Consider the following 16,639-nt stretch of genomic DNA (forward strand, 5'->3'; position numbering starts at 1 on the left):
GATCAAGAGTGAAGGCACACATTCACCACACCTTTTTAAAAGATGTGAAAATTCACAAAACTCTGTGTTTAAAATCTCTAAATGTCTAATATAATCCAAGCAAATGTAATCAAACCTCATTATCTCAATGAACAGGATAGAAAAAGTAACTGATCAGTGATTGTGCACTGTTTGAGCTAAAGGTTAGATTCCCGACAGCATCAAGAAAACAGAACTATAAAAGATCATTTTGGTTATTGTCTCTACATGGGATTTAGTTGAGTATGTTACATGTTTTCAGCTTTCATCCAGCAAAAGACATGAAAATAGCATAAAGAAAATGTAAGAATGAATAATAAACAATCTTAGACAATATTGTAGATTCTTCCTTTCTGGTTATCATGTTTGTCTTTCATAGGTAAGTTGTTCTTTACTCAAAACCCTAAAACAGCTTGTGAAACCTGCAGTATATCACAAGTGTGACACACTGCAGTGGTGAGCGTCAAGATGCGGAAAGGCGCAGACAGTGAGAAAGAGAAGTAGCACAGGAAGTGACTGAGGTCTCGGTTTAAGGCAGAGAACGGTGATGCTCTTTCATACATCTCAACTTCTCTCAAACCAGCTGGTGCAGTGCAGCAGACATTTTCTGCTCAGTGTTCCTCTCAGGGTTCTGGTTGCTTAGACGAACAGGCTGGAGAGAGGGTCCAGTCTCCTGAGGAGGATTTCTTTCAGGTAAGGGGGTCCTTTTAGTTCATGTCTTAGATCTGGCTCCATATGAGGCACCTGCAGGCACAGCGTATCACAATAAAGTACCACAACTTCATGTGTGCATTTTCATATCAGTTCTGCTACAGCTGTACAGGAAGGTACATTTAGGCTTTCTACATATCACTTCACTCACTTTAAATTTGTTTTGTAACTATTCGTGACACTAAGCTACTGCATCTCTTTGTTATTGCACTTGCCAGTTGAGTAAGAGTTTGAGTTTGTGGTTACTGGCCGTTTTATGCAAGAGGTAAATTAAGGTGAACTGAAGATTGGTGGCTTACACTTGCTAGACGCAACGTTACTGGCAAGTTATACCTTTTTAAATAAGTCAAGTCACCTAATAATTTTGGACACTACTTTTTGCTATAATACACAGTAAAGATAGAACAGTTTTATATTATGTTTGATAAAAGTTCTTGATCCACTATTGTCGGAAGTGAGGAAGACAGATGTCAAAGTTGACATAAAAACAGTAAAACATCAGTAAATTGCTATTATGAACGGAAATATGGTCATTAACACATTTGTTCATGCATTAATGTGTGGGAGACGGCAAGTAAATGTCACCATTTTAGGATGAAGACTCCAGCGCTCTCTGTAATCTCTCATGCTGTATATAAATTATCTGATGTTTAAAACTGTCAGACTGTCATCTGAAATTTAAAACAGATGAGAGCTTACAAGCACATGACAGTAAGATAACCACCAAGATGACAACAGGATATTTCTGTGGATCCTGAACAACTTAAACACAAATAAAAGTACTATGTGCTCCAGTTATAGAGTTATAATGAAACTGTAACTAAATGTGACTTGACATACTGGAAAATTTGTGGTTTATATTTATGTAGTATAAAGAAGTGATCGTTGGCAATAATTTGGCCAGTCTGTGTATTATGGAAACCATCAAGTAGATGGAGTTGTAATACCAGATACATACTGGTTTTATTGTCATTAAACATGTTTTTAGTACATACCTGTAATAATTCAACATGAAATACTATAGTAATACTGATAGTTAGACTCTTCCTGCCACCATTTTTACCTCTTCTTTCTTTTTTCTTTTTTTTTCTTTTTTTTGCTGCAGGTTTTAAAGTATTATCATTTTTATGTACATTTTAGCAATTAGACATTTTTATTGTTTTTAATAAAACAAGGCACATCCTCATCATTTATTGTACTTTATTCAACAAGAACTTGCACTTTACTTTGTTTTCTGTTCTTATTGTATCTATTCTTATTGTGTACAAAGTAGCACTGAAGGAACACAATTTTGCTCCCCTATATGCTAAGTATTGAAGATATATGGAGAGAATGACAGTAAATTCTACCCTGACTTTGACTTTGGGGTATTTGTAATACATTACTGCTGGTGCTACCAAATCTTGATTGAGCTGACAGTGCTCACAGAATATCAAACATCAAAAACCAACCACAAAGAGGATGTTGATAATGAATACTTACTGATCAGCAACATTCAACCTGCAAACCTCAGAGTTGTCAGCGTACTCTAAAATCGGCTTACACATTATAAAAGTGTTTTTGGTGACAGTTTTAGCTGGAAGTTGAACATTTACTGTCTGCCAACCATGTATCATCGGCCACATCAAAAGTACTGAATTTATCAGAGTTTGATGTGAAAAAGAGAACATCAACACAGTGTGAGTGTCTCCATACAGAAGAAACTTTAAGACAATTCTGACTAAATTGTTGAATGAGACATAAAACAAAAAGATCAAAGAAGTAGATGATAGAGATGAAGTGATATTTTTGTATCAGCCAGCATGAACATGCACAAATGTGAAGGTTGATTGTAGGCAGAAAACATTTCCTGTACATTTCTTACACTGGGGTTTAAAGAGGACACTTTATTCTGCCAAACAACCTAGCATTGCCCAAACAATGTATTTCTGCAAATTAAAAATCTTTATTTTGTCTCCACTTAGGAAGCCTCACCAGCGTAACAACAGTCCTCAACCCCAAGAGGCCAATGACATGGGGTAAGGTGTTTTGGGCTTCAGTGTTTCCTTCTTATATTTTAACACCTCCCCTCTTGATGTTGCAAAGCATTTATTAGTTCAACATGCTTGTGTACTGTAACATAAATTAGTTAAGGATTATTTCTTATTGGAGGTGAGTCCTGAGGTTTGAGTGTCTCAGAAGAGTCAAAACAAGATCAGAAAAGATAAAAGTGCTTGATTTCCACATGTCTAAACTACTGACTAACATTGTTTTGCAATCATTCTGCATCATTTCTGCATTCCTACAAGTTTGCTTCACATTTAATGCAATAAAGGCCCTTAAACACACAATGTGAGCTTTAAACACTTGTTCACATTTGGATCACAGATAGTAACTTTAATGGCTGCAACTATTTGTCTTTTTTTATTTCATATTATAACTAAAAATGTTTTACCAAATACATTTTGGGGATATTAGCATGTTAGCAAACAATCTATTTTAAACAGGAGAAGTGGTTTACGAAAACAGTTAACTGGTTCCTCCTTTTCAGGTCACAGGACACATGATAGAGAACAGATAAGGGACTTCCATAAGCAGCATTTAGGTGGCAGGGTTTATGCCATGCAATAAACTCAGTTAATCAAGTGTTTAAGGATAGAGATGATTAAAGTTAGGATTTGGACCAGGGATGGAGTTGGGGTCTGCCAGTTCTACTGGGGGAGGCAGCATAAGTACATAACCTAAGAGGAAGTGCTGAGAGACAAAACTCCATCATGCAAATGAAACTGCCGAAACTACGATGAAACCTAAAAATAAATCTTGACACATATTTGGTAAGCTTGCTATTACTACTGATGTAATTCCTTATTTCAGACTAAATTTTGGTACTGTCTGGAGTTTCTACTGATGCTAAATGTCGCAATAAAGCTCAACCTGTTCCTGAAATGTGCTGTGCCTCCTCCTCTGTAGGGGAAGTGGAGATGACAGTGGGCCGGGGAGGCTGAGTCGCAGATTGTCTCGCCTGGGCAGCAGGCATCACTCCAGGGATCCCCCGAGACCTCCGGCTCAGCAAGACAGATCACCTGCTCCACCTGACAGACCTGCTCAACGAGGTGTGTGTGCTCACTGGCTCTTTGTAGCTTCGATTCTTACTGTAATAATTGATACTGTCTGATACAATTTCATACTGGCGAGAAGAAATTCAAAAATGGCTGTGATATGTGTGTCTAAAGTGTCAAAAAGTTGTTCAAACAAAATTTGAACAACTTTGATAGTTGCATAGGAATTAGACAACAGTACCATGACTGTCCTCCTCATCTCTTAATATCTCTTCTCCATTTGGGTTTGGTAGATGACAGACCTTCTCCACCAGCTCTTGCTCCATCTCCTGCTCCAGCTCCAGCTCCAGCTCCAACTCCATCTCCATCTCCAGCTCCTCTCTCCCCACCCATGGATATTCCACCTAAACGCCCAGACAAATCCACAAAACCCAAACTTCCCCCTCGGCCGCTGTCCAGGGCGTTCAGTAGCACTGAACATGGAACAGCTGTGTTGCAGGTATATGATTGTGACTGATTGGCTTACACTCAGCTGAAGGTGATAAACATCTTTAAAATAATTTTCACTAGCTCTCCTCTCAGCACTCTCATAGGAAGACAAGCATCCCCCTGTGCATATAGCATATTACCCACAAAAACCACAATAAAAAGTCTGAGACGAATGTAATGGAGGTCACCACTCCCTTCAGCCATGTCTCAAGATTATTATGAAAGTGATTTACTGATGTTAAAGTTCATTGAGCCAAACTATTCATGCCACATATTGCTGTTTTGTTTCCCCAAAGGGCTTCGATGCTTTTCGGGCAAATGACGTTCTCTGTGATGTCATCTTGGTTCCTGGAGACAGCAAGGAAACTTTCCCAGTTCACAGAGTCATCATGGCTTCATCCAGTGACTACTTCAAGGCAATGTTCACAGGTGAGTTGTCCTTTCAGTTCCATTCTTTGTCCTTTCCTTTCCATTCAGTTAAAGGCAACATATGAAACTTGGGCTTTGAATAATGAATGCACACAGTGAATGAACACAATGAATACAGTGTAATATAACCCAACAGAGCAGCAACACTATATGTAAGGAATCAACTCTGGCTGTCACTTAAAAATTACAATTTACAGTATTATTACAATTAAAATGTATTGCAATTTATATACTACTGATTTACAAAAGCAAATACACTAAATGTAGTGCCGCCTGAATTATGTATTCTGTCAGCATAATGAGAAAATGTTTCTACTAAATGCATCTGGCAAGTTGCAAAAAAGTAGTAGTAAAATGTTCAGTGACAACATCAATGGGAAAACACTTATGTTGGCCAATATAAATGTAATTTCTTGTAGACAGGGTTGAATGTACATGTGTATGTAATTTGGGGTGAACAAAACGCATTTCAGTACAGTATGAAAAAGTACCAAAGAGTTAAATCTTTTTTAAGTTTCAGAATTAAAGTTAAACTAGGTCTAAGAGTTAGAGGGCTGTGTGATTGGATTGTATTACATTGTGAATGGGAAAACACAACATCGTGTCTGATGTGGTCACAAAACTACAGGTCCAAAGCCATGCTGCTGGCCCTGTGACACTGCAATGCCTATTACACAGCCGAAAACATGGAAACGTTGTTTAGAAAATGATAATAATAATAATAATTTTAGATCCTTACCACCAATGGGGCCAAAATGTGAAGTTTGTCCTGAGGTTGGTGCCAGAGAAAACACTGTGTTATTGCAAAAGATGTTATCCTCTGTTATGTAGCAACTTAGGACATCACAGACTTAGCTTGTCAGACTATTGTTACACATTTACATTTTGTCATTTGGCAGATGCTTTTATCCAAATGTTACTGACTTATCACCATTTATAACTGTAAACGTTTCACAGTTTATGATAAATCATCAGGTCTTAAAAGGTATTAATAAAGGGGTTCAGATTTTCTAAGTCATCCAGTCTGCATGCATAATGAAAATAATTAGTCTGCAGTTATAAATGTTAATAAATTTGTTAATAAATGGATTTTCATCTGGATGCCCTGCAGCCTTTTCCAGAAAATGGCTGAACATCAGAGGTGTCTTCCTAAAGAATTAGATAAAGCAAATGTTATGGTGATATAGAAAGGAGGGGTTTTTCACTACCTGGCAACCCAAAATGTATGCTTATTAATGCTTATAAACCCTTATCAGAAAGTGGTACCGACTTTTCTTTACCAACAGACATTGCTCTCTCTACAGCCACACTGCTGGCTAAAATATATATGCATTCACATTTGACCCTCTGGCTTATTTTTTGGTTTAATGTTCCAATGAAGAGGGTAAATATAAAATATCAACATATTCATTGTGTTTGGGATGCCACTACTCATATTTTCAGTTTGAAATAAACATTCACAAAAAGTGAAAGCAAAGAGGAAAAACAAGTTGGTGCTGTCTTACTTCTGCATTAAACTTCCTTTCAGTTGCAGCTTCACATTTGCATTTGAGTACAAAATTAACTATAATGCTTATATTATCCCTCATGTTTCTGATGAACCATGTCAGCTGTGTCCTTATATCTCCCTGACTGTGCCCTTGGGCATTATGACTGCACAAGACAAATCTCCTGAAACGATGCAAAATCATTCATTCACCTTGTCTTTGTCTCTTTGTACTTGTTCTCCCTTTATCAGGAGGCATGAGGGAGCAGGAGATGAGAGAGATCAAGCTACATGGAGTCACTAAATCAGGTTTAAAGAACATTATAGACTTCATCTACACATCCAAAGTCAACCTCGACATGGGTAATCTCCAGGACACACTGGAGGCTGCAAACTTCTTGCAGGTCATGCCTGTTCTGAGCTTCTGCAATCAGCTTCTGAGCAGTGAGGTGAGAGAGGTTTGACTCAGTATAATGTCCCACTCCTTTGATGTTTCATCAATACATTTATGGCAGGTCATTATATTCAGCTCCATAGGAGGCCTAGTCTATACTAATGTACAGAATACATTACATTTTGAGTGAACCTTGTATGATAAAGTAATGTAGATCTGAACTGACAATTGTTTTTAAATCATGTTAATTTAATTTATCTCCTTTCTGATGCAGATTACTATTGATAACTGTGTGGAGGTGGAGCGTATCGCCACAGACTTGCTTCTGGAGGACGTTCAGCTAAACATAGGTGAGTGATGTGGAACTGATCTGAGAGCACAGAAACAAAAGCACAGTCTGTCTTAGATCTGTACAGATGAAGTGGATGTTTAACATTTTAAAACCTGGACATGGACTCCTGGAAACACATCATTATTATAACATAGGAGCACTAAAATTGTCCCCAGCATCCTTTTAGTTTTAAGTATAAGTATAATTTAAGGAACTGGTGGAAGAAATGAATACTGTTTATTAATACTGTTGATCCTCTTTGTTGTAACAAACCTAGGTGAGTTTGTGAGCCAGAACCTCTCAGAGTTGAAGCAGTGTGGTCGCTACCTCCAGCTCTCTGAGACCAGCATGGCCAATGCTCTTGGCAGCAACTCCCTGAATGGTTTCACTGAAATGGAGCTCTACCACATCGCCAGAGGATGGCTGGACCATGACCCTCCTCAACGCCGCTCCGCTGTCTATGCCTTGATGCGTAATATTCGTTTCCCACTGATGAGCCCCAGTGAGCTGATTCAGATCTCCCAGGATGATGAAGAGGGAGGCGACTCTCTGATGCGCTCTGACACAGCCTGTGTGAACCTCCTGCTGGAGGCCAGCAACTACCAGATGATGCCTTTCATGCAGCCCGCCTTGCAAACTGAGCGCACACAGATACGCTCAGACGCCACACACATTCTGGCACTGGGTGGTGTGATGCGACAGCAGCTGGTGGTGAGCCGGGAGTTAAGGCTGTATGATGAGAAGACTGGCCATTGGAGAGCCCTGAAGCCCATGGAGGTGCCACGCTACCAGCATGGTGTGGCTCTACTGGGTGGCTTCCTCTTCATTGTTGGAGGTCAGAGCACCAACAGTTCACACACTCTACCAGCAATATTCACTCTGACAAGCAGTTTATTCAAACCCCTTGAGTTCATTTATTGTACTTTAGGTATTTAAGACAAACACATTTACACAGAATGATTGCATTGTGACTCTGGAAATGCAAATTTCAGGTGCATTTCAATTACAGGTACATGTGCATTACATAACCCAACACAAGCTCTTGTCAGCACATACATAAATGAGCTCTTTGAACCAAAACAAATCAAACACAAAAATGCAGCAATCAAGACCATAGACCACTCCGTGTCAGACTACACACCCCTTTTATTTAAATTATGGAGTCAAGGTGTAACTAAACAATATGAAGTTATATGAAACAATGCTGTTTTAAGAAATAAGAGCGTAAAATAATGTATAGGAGAGACTGAAAAATTGTAATTTATTATCCATGTTATTTACCACTCAAACACTGATTCTTTTGGCTTCTCAGGCCAGAGTACTTATGACACCAAGGGTAAGACGGCCATAGACAGCGCCTACCGGTACGACCCGCGCTTCGACAAGTGGCTTCAAATTGCTTCTCTGAACGAGAAGAGGACCTTCTTCCACCTCAGTGCTCTGAAGGGGAAACTGTTGGCAGTTGGTGGAAGGAATGCCTCAGGGGAGATTGGTGAGCTGCTACTACTTTCTCTACTAATGTACAGTTTATTTCTATAGTGAGTTGAATTCGTAAAAAATAATTAGAATACTTCTGCTACTACTTATGGCGCCTCCACTTTTGCTGCCACTACTTCTGATACTATTACTTCTCCGTATGTTACTGCTGCTTCCGCTAATTCTACTAAAAAAAAACACATAAGTGAATCAGGATTATTTTATTCCCCTTTCAAAGTCAGACTCATGCTTACATAAAGTTCAACCCCAAACATCTCTCTGTCACTTTGATCAGACACGGTGGAGTGCTACAACCTGAAAAAAAATGAGTGGACATTTGTGGCCAAAATGGTGGAGCCTCACTATGGACATGCTGGAACAGTTCACGGGGACCTCATGTACATCTCAGGTAAGATAACATTGTTTACACTGTCAGTGATTATGTTTGATCACTTTTGTTCAGTGTTCTAGTTTTTGTGACACAGTGATAAAATACCAAGAATGAGTATGAGATAAAATCACATTCACAAGTAAACACAATTAATGCTGCTTATTTGAAGCAAGAGAGACTGAAAAGTAGATTGTCTCATTGAAGTGGCCTATGAAGAATTGTATGGTGACCAAAAAGTCCTCCTAAACGAGAATATAAGTTAACAACACCCATGACTGTTCCAAAAATGACTCATCAACCATTTTCTGATCAGAGACCTCTGTAAGGTCTGACAAGGTGTAGGAAACAAAAACATATAGAGAAAGATCATGGTCATGGTTGGACTTACAGGAAGCTTGCCTTTGTGGTAAAAAGAAACCAATGTTGACAGTTCACAGGCAACTTCAACATAGTCTCCAGTGTTGATGTCACATGCTTTGTATAGCCTTTGTTCCTCCCTTTGTGCAGCTGTATAACACCATCCTACAACTTCTTCCTTTGCTAGTGAGAGAGGGCAATTATTCACACAATCACAAAACATCACACACTGAAAACCGACATATATATAATATTGAGTGGGTGTTTTGTGTGTATGCAAGTACGCAAGAAAATTACAGTAAACTAATCTAAATCTTGAATTTTGAATCATCCATTTCTGTGGTGAGTCTGCTTTCTTGTAATTACACAATCAGATCATCCAAGGTATAAATTCTCATTCACATGTAAGAGGTAAAACAACACCAGTGGCAGTTGTATAAGGACTATAGACAACAAAAGTTCCACTGTGTCAAGATGAATTATATTTCATAAAGCTTGCTTAGCTGACCTATTTGAAACCACTTCCTTCCTTTAGCAGCAGACACATATCTGAGCTGCTCTCAGTCTAAACTCAGGTGGTTTCTTAGCAACCTTGGACGGGAAACTGGCTTCTCATTATGAAAGCAGAAACACAAGTTTCACACATAGAACTGTGAACCTGAGAACACAAAAACTTGTGGTTAAAATGGACCACGGTGCTTTTCAACGAGATTAAACACGGCTCATTTCATTCCACCTACCACTTTTTGAGTTACAACTCAGGCAAATTATACGCTAAACCAAAAATCCAAAGTTTAGAACTAATTAAAGGGTTTAAAAGTACAGGAAACTTGATTTAGAATGGCATTTTTTCCATATCTATATGTTGGTACACAAGTGATGTATTGTGCATTTTTCTTTTTTGACTTTCTCTTTCGTTGTTGGTCAGACACAGTCAATTGTTTGATGACATTACTTTGGACTCCAATAGCTTGAAGAGCATTCGTCTTAATTTTGACATTTTATGGAATATAAATTTGATTTATTAATCCAAAACATCTTTAGAATAAACAATAATAACATGTTTTTAAAAATGTTTACATTTACTACGTTGTTAAGTGTATCTTTTTCCCATTTCCTATACTCTCCTGCTATACTATACACACATTTTAGTAGCTTTAAAATCCGATATGGACAGATGTTTTATGGCATAATTGTTGCATTCTCTTGTGTCACACAGGTGGCATTACCCGTGACACATTCCAGAAGGAGCTTTGGTGTTACAATCCTGACACTGATGCATGGAGTCGGCGGGCCGACATGACGGAGCTCCGCGGCCTGCACTGCATGTGCACTGTAGGAGACAGACTCTTCGTCATGGGCGGAAATCACTTCAGAGGCAGCAGCGACTATGACGACGTCCTGGGCTGTGAATACTACAGCCCCAAGACAGACCAGTGGACGGTGGTGGCTCCCATGCCGCGAGGCCAGAGTGACGTTGGCGTGACAGTGTTTAATGGGCAGATCTACGTGGTGGGCGGGTATTCCTGGAACAGCAGGTGCATGGTAGATATTGTGCAGCGGTATGATCCAGAGCAGGACATGTGGGACAGGGTGTTCAATGTCTTGGAGCCTCTTGGAGGGATACGTGCATGTACAATGACAGTTCATCTGCCAGAGGGGTCAGTAGATGAGGCTCAGATCCAGGAGTGCCCGCTGCCCACAGCTAAGAGCTGATTTGACAGTAGGCAGGGGTTTCAGACTTTCACCACAGTCTGACCAGAATTTGCAAGGCAAAATTGAACTGCATGCTGTGTCAACAAGTAGGTAAAACAGGAAATAGTGTGGGTTTCAAGCATAAGCTGCAGGTGTAAGTATGGCTAGCTAGCTGACATTGGTATTCTACATAAAAAATGTAATACCTTTCTGTCAAATCCTATTTCACTTTCTTTAGTGTTAACTATCTGCCATGCAGCATCCATTCTGCTCTGCTTGTTGTTTTCTCTGCACAGTCAGTACAAAGACAGTGTGCAAGACTGCTCTAAGTGCCCTTGTTGAATTTTAAGCGAACAGGGGTAAAAAGAAACAACCAAAACTTATCTTTACATGTAATAAAGACACACAACAAGTTTCTATCATGCATGTTTTCTTCAAACTACAAAAAACGATCTATGGGGAGTTTAAATTCTCAAACAATGTATGCTGGAAGGTCTGCTAATATGCTGATCATGTTTCTTTAGAAACTTATTTTAATGAGTTGAGTGAACTCTCAGTATATTAATTCAACACATTTTCAGTCAAAACACTTCAGTCAGTACTCATGTTTATGAGTTCTCAAAAGGTCTGAAAAAGAATACTGTACTAAAATGTTTCAGTCAAATTAACTTTAAGCTAGTAAAACGTATATATTTAAGTTAATATCAAAAGATTTGACTAAAGTCTTGTATGATGTTTCACAGTGTATTAAACTATTAAAACACATAATAAAGCCATGTATCAGGTTGTGGCTAAACAGACAATGAAATTAATTGTTGGCTTTGGTCTTTTTTGGGATTTTTTGCTTTTTGCATTAAGTTAGTAGTGACCTGTATATGGACTGCAGTGCCTTGTTTCCATGTGTAGTACCAACAGTGTGTTGGAGAAGAAAATGTTGAGTTCTTACTGTTTGATGAATAGTATATTGATTCTGTAAAAAGTAAATGAAGACATGCACTGTACAGTGAGAATACTTTGGATTTTATTGATGCACCATGTTGCCAAAATGCAGCTACTCAGCTACTCTCATAGCAGCAAAATTGATGGATAAATATTTGATTTGTTATGTTTTGTATATTTATATCATCATACTGTGTTTTCAGATAAAAATAAAATAAAAAATAAAACAGATTATGATCTTCATGTTAAGTTCTTCAACAGCTATATGTGTACAAGCATATTAACACACATAAGACCACACACATGTCTGTGTACTTGGTGATGATGAAACTATCCTTGGGACTTCATCCTTCACCTCCAGGTAAGACAACAGACAGCTGAAATATCAATGACTGCTCTGCCAAGGACTACAAATACTGAAAAGCAGACAGCTAGTATTCAGGAGCATAAAATATCATTGAAATTACAGAACCTGTGATAGTTGTCTGAGGAGAAGATGCCCAAAGCTAGCAGTACTTTTTATTATACAATAATATTTTAGACATGTCCTAATTTCACTCTCTGTTGCAGACTTATTTCAAACAAAGCAAATCATCTTCATAGGCGAAAACATCAAAAGAAGCCTATGTAGCATAACATCAAGACCACAATGTTGCTGTGGGTGGAAAAACTGATGATTATGAAAAACAAAGACCATGGCCAAATATAACTCTGGATGTTTACATATATGATAATATAGAGTATACCCATAACTACAAGGTCACAGGTAAAAACCCTGCAACACTCACACTTTCCACTGAACTGCCATATGACCCACCGTACCCTTTACTGAGTAAACCATGGCCAACTACAATTCATCACTGTGCAAGGGAAAAGATATTTGGCCATTTGGACAGACAGTGTCACCTTGAAACATCCTATCTTGTTCTATTTGGCTGATCTGGCCTTGTACCTTGGAGAGGAAGTATTTGAGTTACTTAATTAATGTCCTTGAGTACAGATCTGAACTGCTTTAAAGGAGCCCTTTAAAACTTCTGAATCTCTGAAACCTCTGAATTTCTAAACAAAGCAGTAAACGGGTCTTCAAATCTTGTAGAGCCACATCACTAGACTAAAAAAACAAATATACTCTTTAGTTTATTTAAGGTCACTTTGAATACAAAGATTTAAATGATACAAAGTGTTCATAAAAAGTAATCAGAAGTCTTGCATAAAGCTGAGTTTTGTTCAAGGAAAAAGAAACACTCCACAGGGCTGCATACTTAAAACAATTAGAGAATAACTGCTGCAGAAGGCAGAAAACAGTTAAATAGCAGCCAGCTGGGACAAAAGTATGCTTTGAAAGGCTTTGTAAAGAAGTATGCTTTGTAAAAGCATGCTGAATCGGCCCCCCGTCTTAAACAGAATGCTATTCCCAATCGAATAAAAGCTTACAGCTTCTAGAAAGCAACTGTCCTTGGCATATAAAAGATTCCAGTGCTTATTTTGTCTAGCTTAAGAAAGCGTCACACCCTGAAGTAGCAGGGCCCATCCCCTTTTTTCACACTGCCTTGGTGCAAATAATTCTTTTTTTCTAGTACGTTTTCTGGGCTTACAAAAAGTGGATGGGCTGAGGCAAAGAGTGCAGAGGGTGCTGTCATTCTCCCACAGACAGAATCTGAAACCTCCAAGAACACAAAAGTTGTATTCTCCTTCTTTGAGCCACTTCTTTTATAGTTTGTTAAGAGGTCACCAAAAGAGGAGCTTTGGAAGTGAAGTTTGCAGGATTTCTTTTTGTTGTCACTCCAAGAGAAAATAAACCTACAATGTCTCTGAGAGGGGATGTGTGTGTGGTGACGGGAGCCTGTGGATTCCTGGGGAAACGACTGGTCCGGCTGCTGCTGGAGGAAGAGAAAATGGCTGAGATTCGACTGCTGGACAAACACATACCGCCCCAAATTGTACAGACTCTGGAGGGTAAAAATCTGACTAAATTTACTCATCACTGTTTTTCTTTAACATTACAAAAAGATTGATTATTGGTTTTCCCAAAGTAACCTCAACTAAATGATTATTCTTGGGATGAAATAAATTCTGCAACAAATGAGAGTATGAATTTGTTAGATAAACGTAAAGCATGGTTGAAAGCCAAGGGTGTTTTATATTATTGCTGTTGACTTTATAGCGTTTCATATAACAGCAATAGTAGCCTACATTTATTTAGGGACAGAAGACACAAGAAAATACCATAAATTGTCATTTTAACTGTTTTGTATTTATTTCTTTTGTATTTTAATAAGTATGCCTCATATTGTATTAATTATTGATTTGCTGTGTGCCAGACTGTAGAGGTGACACAAAGGTGAGTGTTTTTGAGGGGGACATCAGGGACAGTGATTTCCTAAGAAAAGCCTGTCGAGGTGCATCAGTTGTCTTCCACATCGCATCCATCATTGACCTTAATGGATCAGTGGAGGACAGCGAGATGTACGGGGTCAATGTCAAAGGTAAGTATAACACATTCAAAGCTCTACTGGGAAACCTCAAACTATTTTCATTTCCAGGCTTGAATTTTCTAAATGATTTTGATGGATGTGTCATAATGCCTCCAAATGTTGATGTTGATAAAATAGAACTATTTCATTTTTTGGCACTTAAACTTAAACTCAAACTGACACTTCAACTTTACACAGAGTTTATACTTCAACTGACTCGAGTTTCTGCATCAACTGCCATTTCAAACTGCTTTAATGACTTACTTTGAGTAAGCTGCTTTCACAGCTTACACTTACTACAGCTGACATTAACTTCTTTTAGTACACTTGAACTGACGGTAAAATCATCAGCTGACATCAACTCTTTTCAGTGGTTACACTTCATGCTTACACTTTAACTGACACTTGAGTTTCATCTTACTTTCCAACTCCTTTAAGCATTTGCACTTCCACTGACACTTCAACTCTTGCTCCTGTTCCTCCTCCTTCAACAGTGCTTCCATTTAAACTGCCACTTCAACTATTTTTAGTGGTTAAACTCCAAACATCCCAGCCACACATAGACATTTCAACATTTCAAATGTTTCAACTGTAATTTCTCCGCAACTTTTCTAGTTTTCTTATGCAGTCCTTGGCCTTAATGATAAAATAGTCCAAGTTGATTTGACAACATAAGAAAGGTTTATACTCCTCTGAGGTGAGATGAATTCATTTTGAGTCCTTCAGCATGTATGAAATCAACATCATCTTTGCTTTCCAGGAACGCAGATGCTTCTGGAAGCATGTATTCAAGAGAACGTAGTGTCCTTCATCTACACCAGCTCCATTGAGGTGATGGGCCCAAACGCCAAAGGTGAACCTATAATCAATGGCAATGAGGACACATTTTACAACTCCTCCCTGAAGTTTGCCTACAGCAAAACCAAAAAGGAGGCTGAGCAGAGATCCCTCCAGGCCCACGGAGAGGTGCTCCAAAACGGAGGTCGACTGGCCACATGCGCCCTCAGACCCATGTACATCTATGGGGAGGGCTGTCGTTTCCTCCTGGGTCACATGGGCGACGGGATACGAAACAAGGATGTGCTGTACCGAATGTCTGCACCAGAAGCTCGTGTGAATCCTGTCTATGTGGGCAATGTGGCTGTCGCCCACATCCAGGCAGCCCACAGCCTCAAAGATCCACAAAAAAGAAACATGATTGGAGGAAACTTTTACTTCATTTCAGATGATACACCACCTGTGAGTTATTCAGACTTCAACCACGCCATGATGTCACCTTTGGGCTTCAACATTCAAGAGAAACCCCTGCTGCCACTCGGCCTCCTCTATGTGATCTGCTACTTATTGGAGTTTCTGTGCATGATGCTCCGTCCTTTCATACGCATCGTCCCACCTCTGAACCGGCAGCTCCTCACCATGCTGAACACACCATTCAGCTTCTCCTATCAGAAGGCTAAGAGGGACCTGGGATACATCCCCAGATACACCTGGGAGGAAGCACGCAAAAGAACCATTGAATGGCTTGCCTCCCAGTTGCCACAGGAGAGGAAGTAAAAAATATATATATTCATAGAAAATAAGGAGTAAATAACCTCTGATAATTATCATTGTACTAAAATCACGATATGAAGGATTTTTCACTGAAAAATAGCTAAATATACAAAGATGTGTGTCAGTTTGTGACCTCATTCTCATGCATGAATAACACCATTGTCCTGCAGCAACAAAAAGCTGTAAAGTGAAAGTAAATATTACGCACACATGGTGATCATCCATTGTTAGTGTTTCTTTAAATGCACTGTGTGAAATTTGTATGTAATTATAGCCTCTTCCAAGTTATTCTGATAACTTCAGTATGCGTTTTTGTTTGATTTTCTTGAATTGCAGATCAGTTGCATTCACTCCTTGTTTTGTCAGTGCTTTTGGATTTACAAATGCTTAAGAAGAGATGGTTTAAGGCAATAACTTGACTATCAGTAGGATAGGACTTTGATCTTGTTACATTGACACGATTGTTCAATATCACCTGGTGTTACTGTATGGAAATATGCTTGGTATAAAATTAAAGTTTATGATGAAAATCCCATCCTCCTTCTCATTCTACATTCTGCAACTTCATTGTCACCAAAGAAAGCTTGTGTTGCATCATTTTTCTTTGAGTTTTGAAGCAAGCGGGCTTTGGTAATAATAAACTCCACATACAGTAGCTAGTGGAGAGTCAAATTTACTATTAATAGTCAAAATGTGTTTCTTTTTTCTACTGAGGCCTTAAGTATAATCATGTTCTAAATCACTATGTGATTAACACTGAGACAAACAAATTCACTGCCAACTGCGACTACTGTTGACCTATTTTCCTTAGGAAGGATTATATTTTGTGTGTAATTACAAACAAGAGGCAAGATCCAGTC

General features: G+C 38.8%; 2 protein-coding genes across 2 annotated transcripts; both read left to right on the forward strand.

Moving 5' to 3' along the window:
* The first annotated feature begins 562 nt into the window (after nucleotides 1–562).
* On the forward strand, nucleotides 563–11,973 carry si:rp71-68n21.9 (kelch-like protein 9). Its single transcript, XM_042425377.1, has 11 exons — nucleotides 563–711; nucleotides 2,694–2,747; nucleotides 3,679–3,821; nucleotides 4,061–4,266; nucleotides 4,553–4,685; nucleotides 6,424–6,620; nucleotides 6,840–6,915; nucleotides 7,174–7,731; nucleotides 8,209–8,388; nucleotides 8,668–8,781; nucleotides 10,340–11,973. Exons 2-11 carry the CDS (start codon nucleotides 2,743–2,745, stop codon nucleotides 10,834–10,836), a joined length of 2,109 nt encoding a protein of 702 aa, XP_042281311.1. The 5' UTR covers nucleotides 563–711; nucleotides 2,694–2,742; the 3' UTR covers nucleotides 10,837–11,973.
* An 858-nt stretch (nucleotides 11,974–12,831) lies between these two features.
* Nucleotides 12,832–16,314, forward strand: hsd3b1 (hydroxy-delta-5-steroid dehydrogenase, 3 beta- and steroid delta-isomerase 1). Its single transcript, XM_042426544.1, has 3 exons — nucleotides 12,832–13,710; nucleotides 14,076–14,240; nucleotides 14,989–16,314. The coding sequence occupies exons 1-3, from the start codon at nucleotides 13,560–13,562 to the stop codon at nucleotides 15,780–15,782; spliced, it is 1,110 nt and encodes a 369-aa protein (XP_042282478.1). The 5' UTR covers nucleotides 12,832–13,559; the 3' UTR covers nucleotides 15,783–16,314.
* Nucleotides 16,315–16,639: the final 325 nt, after the last annotated feature.

The sequence above is a fragment of the Thunnus maccoyii genome, chromosome 11 (assembly GCF_910596095.1).
Source record: "Thunnus maccoyii chromosome 11, fThuMac1.1, whole genome shotgun sequence".
Lineage (NCBI taxonomy): Eukaryota > Metazoa > Chordata > Actinopteri > Scombriformes > Scombridae > Thunnus > Thunnus maccoyii.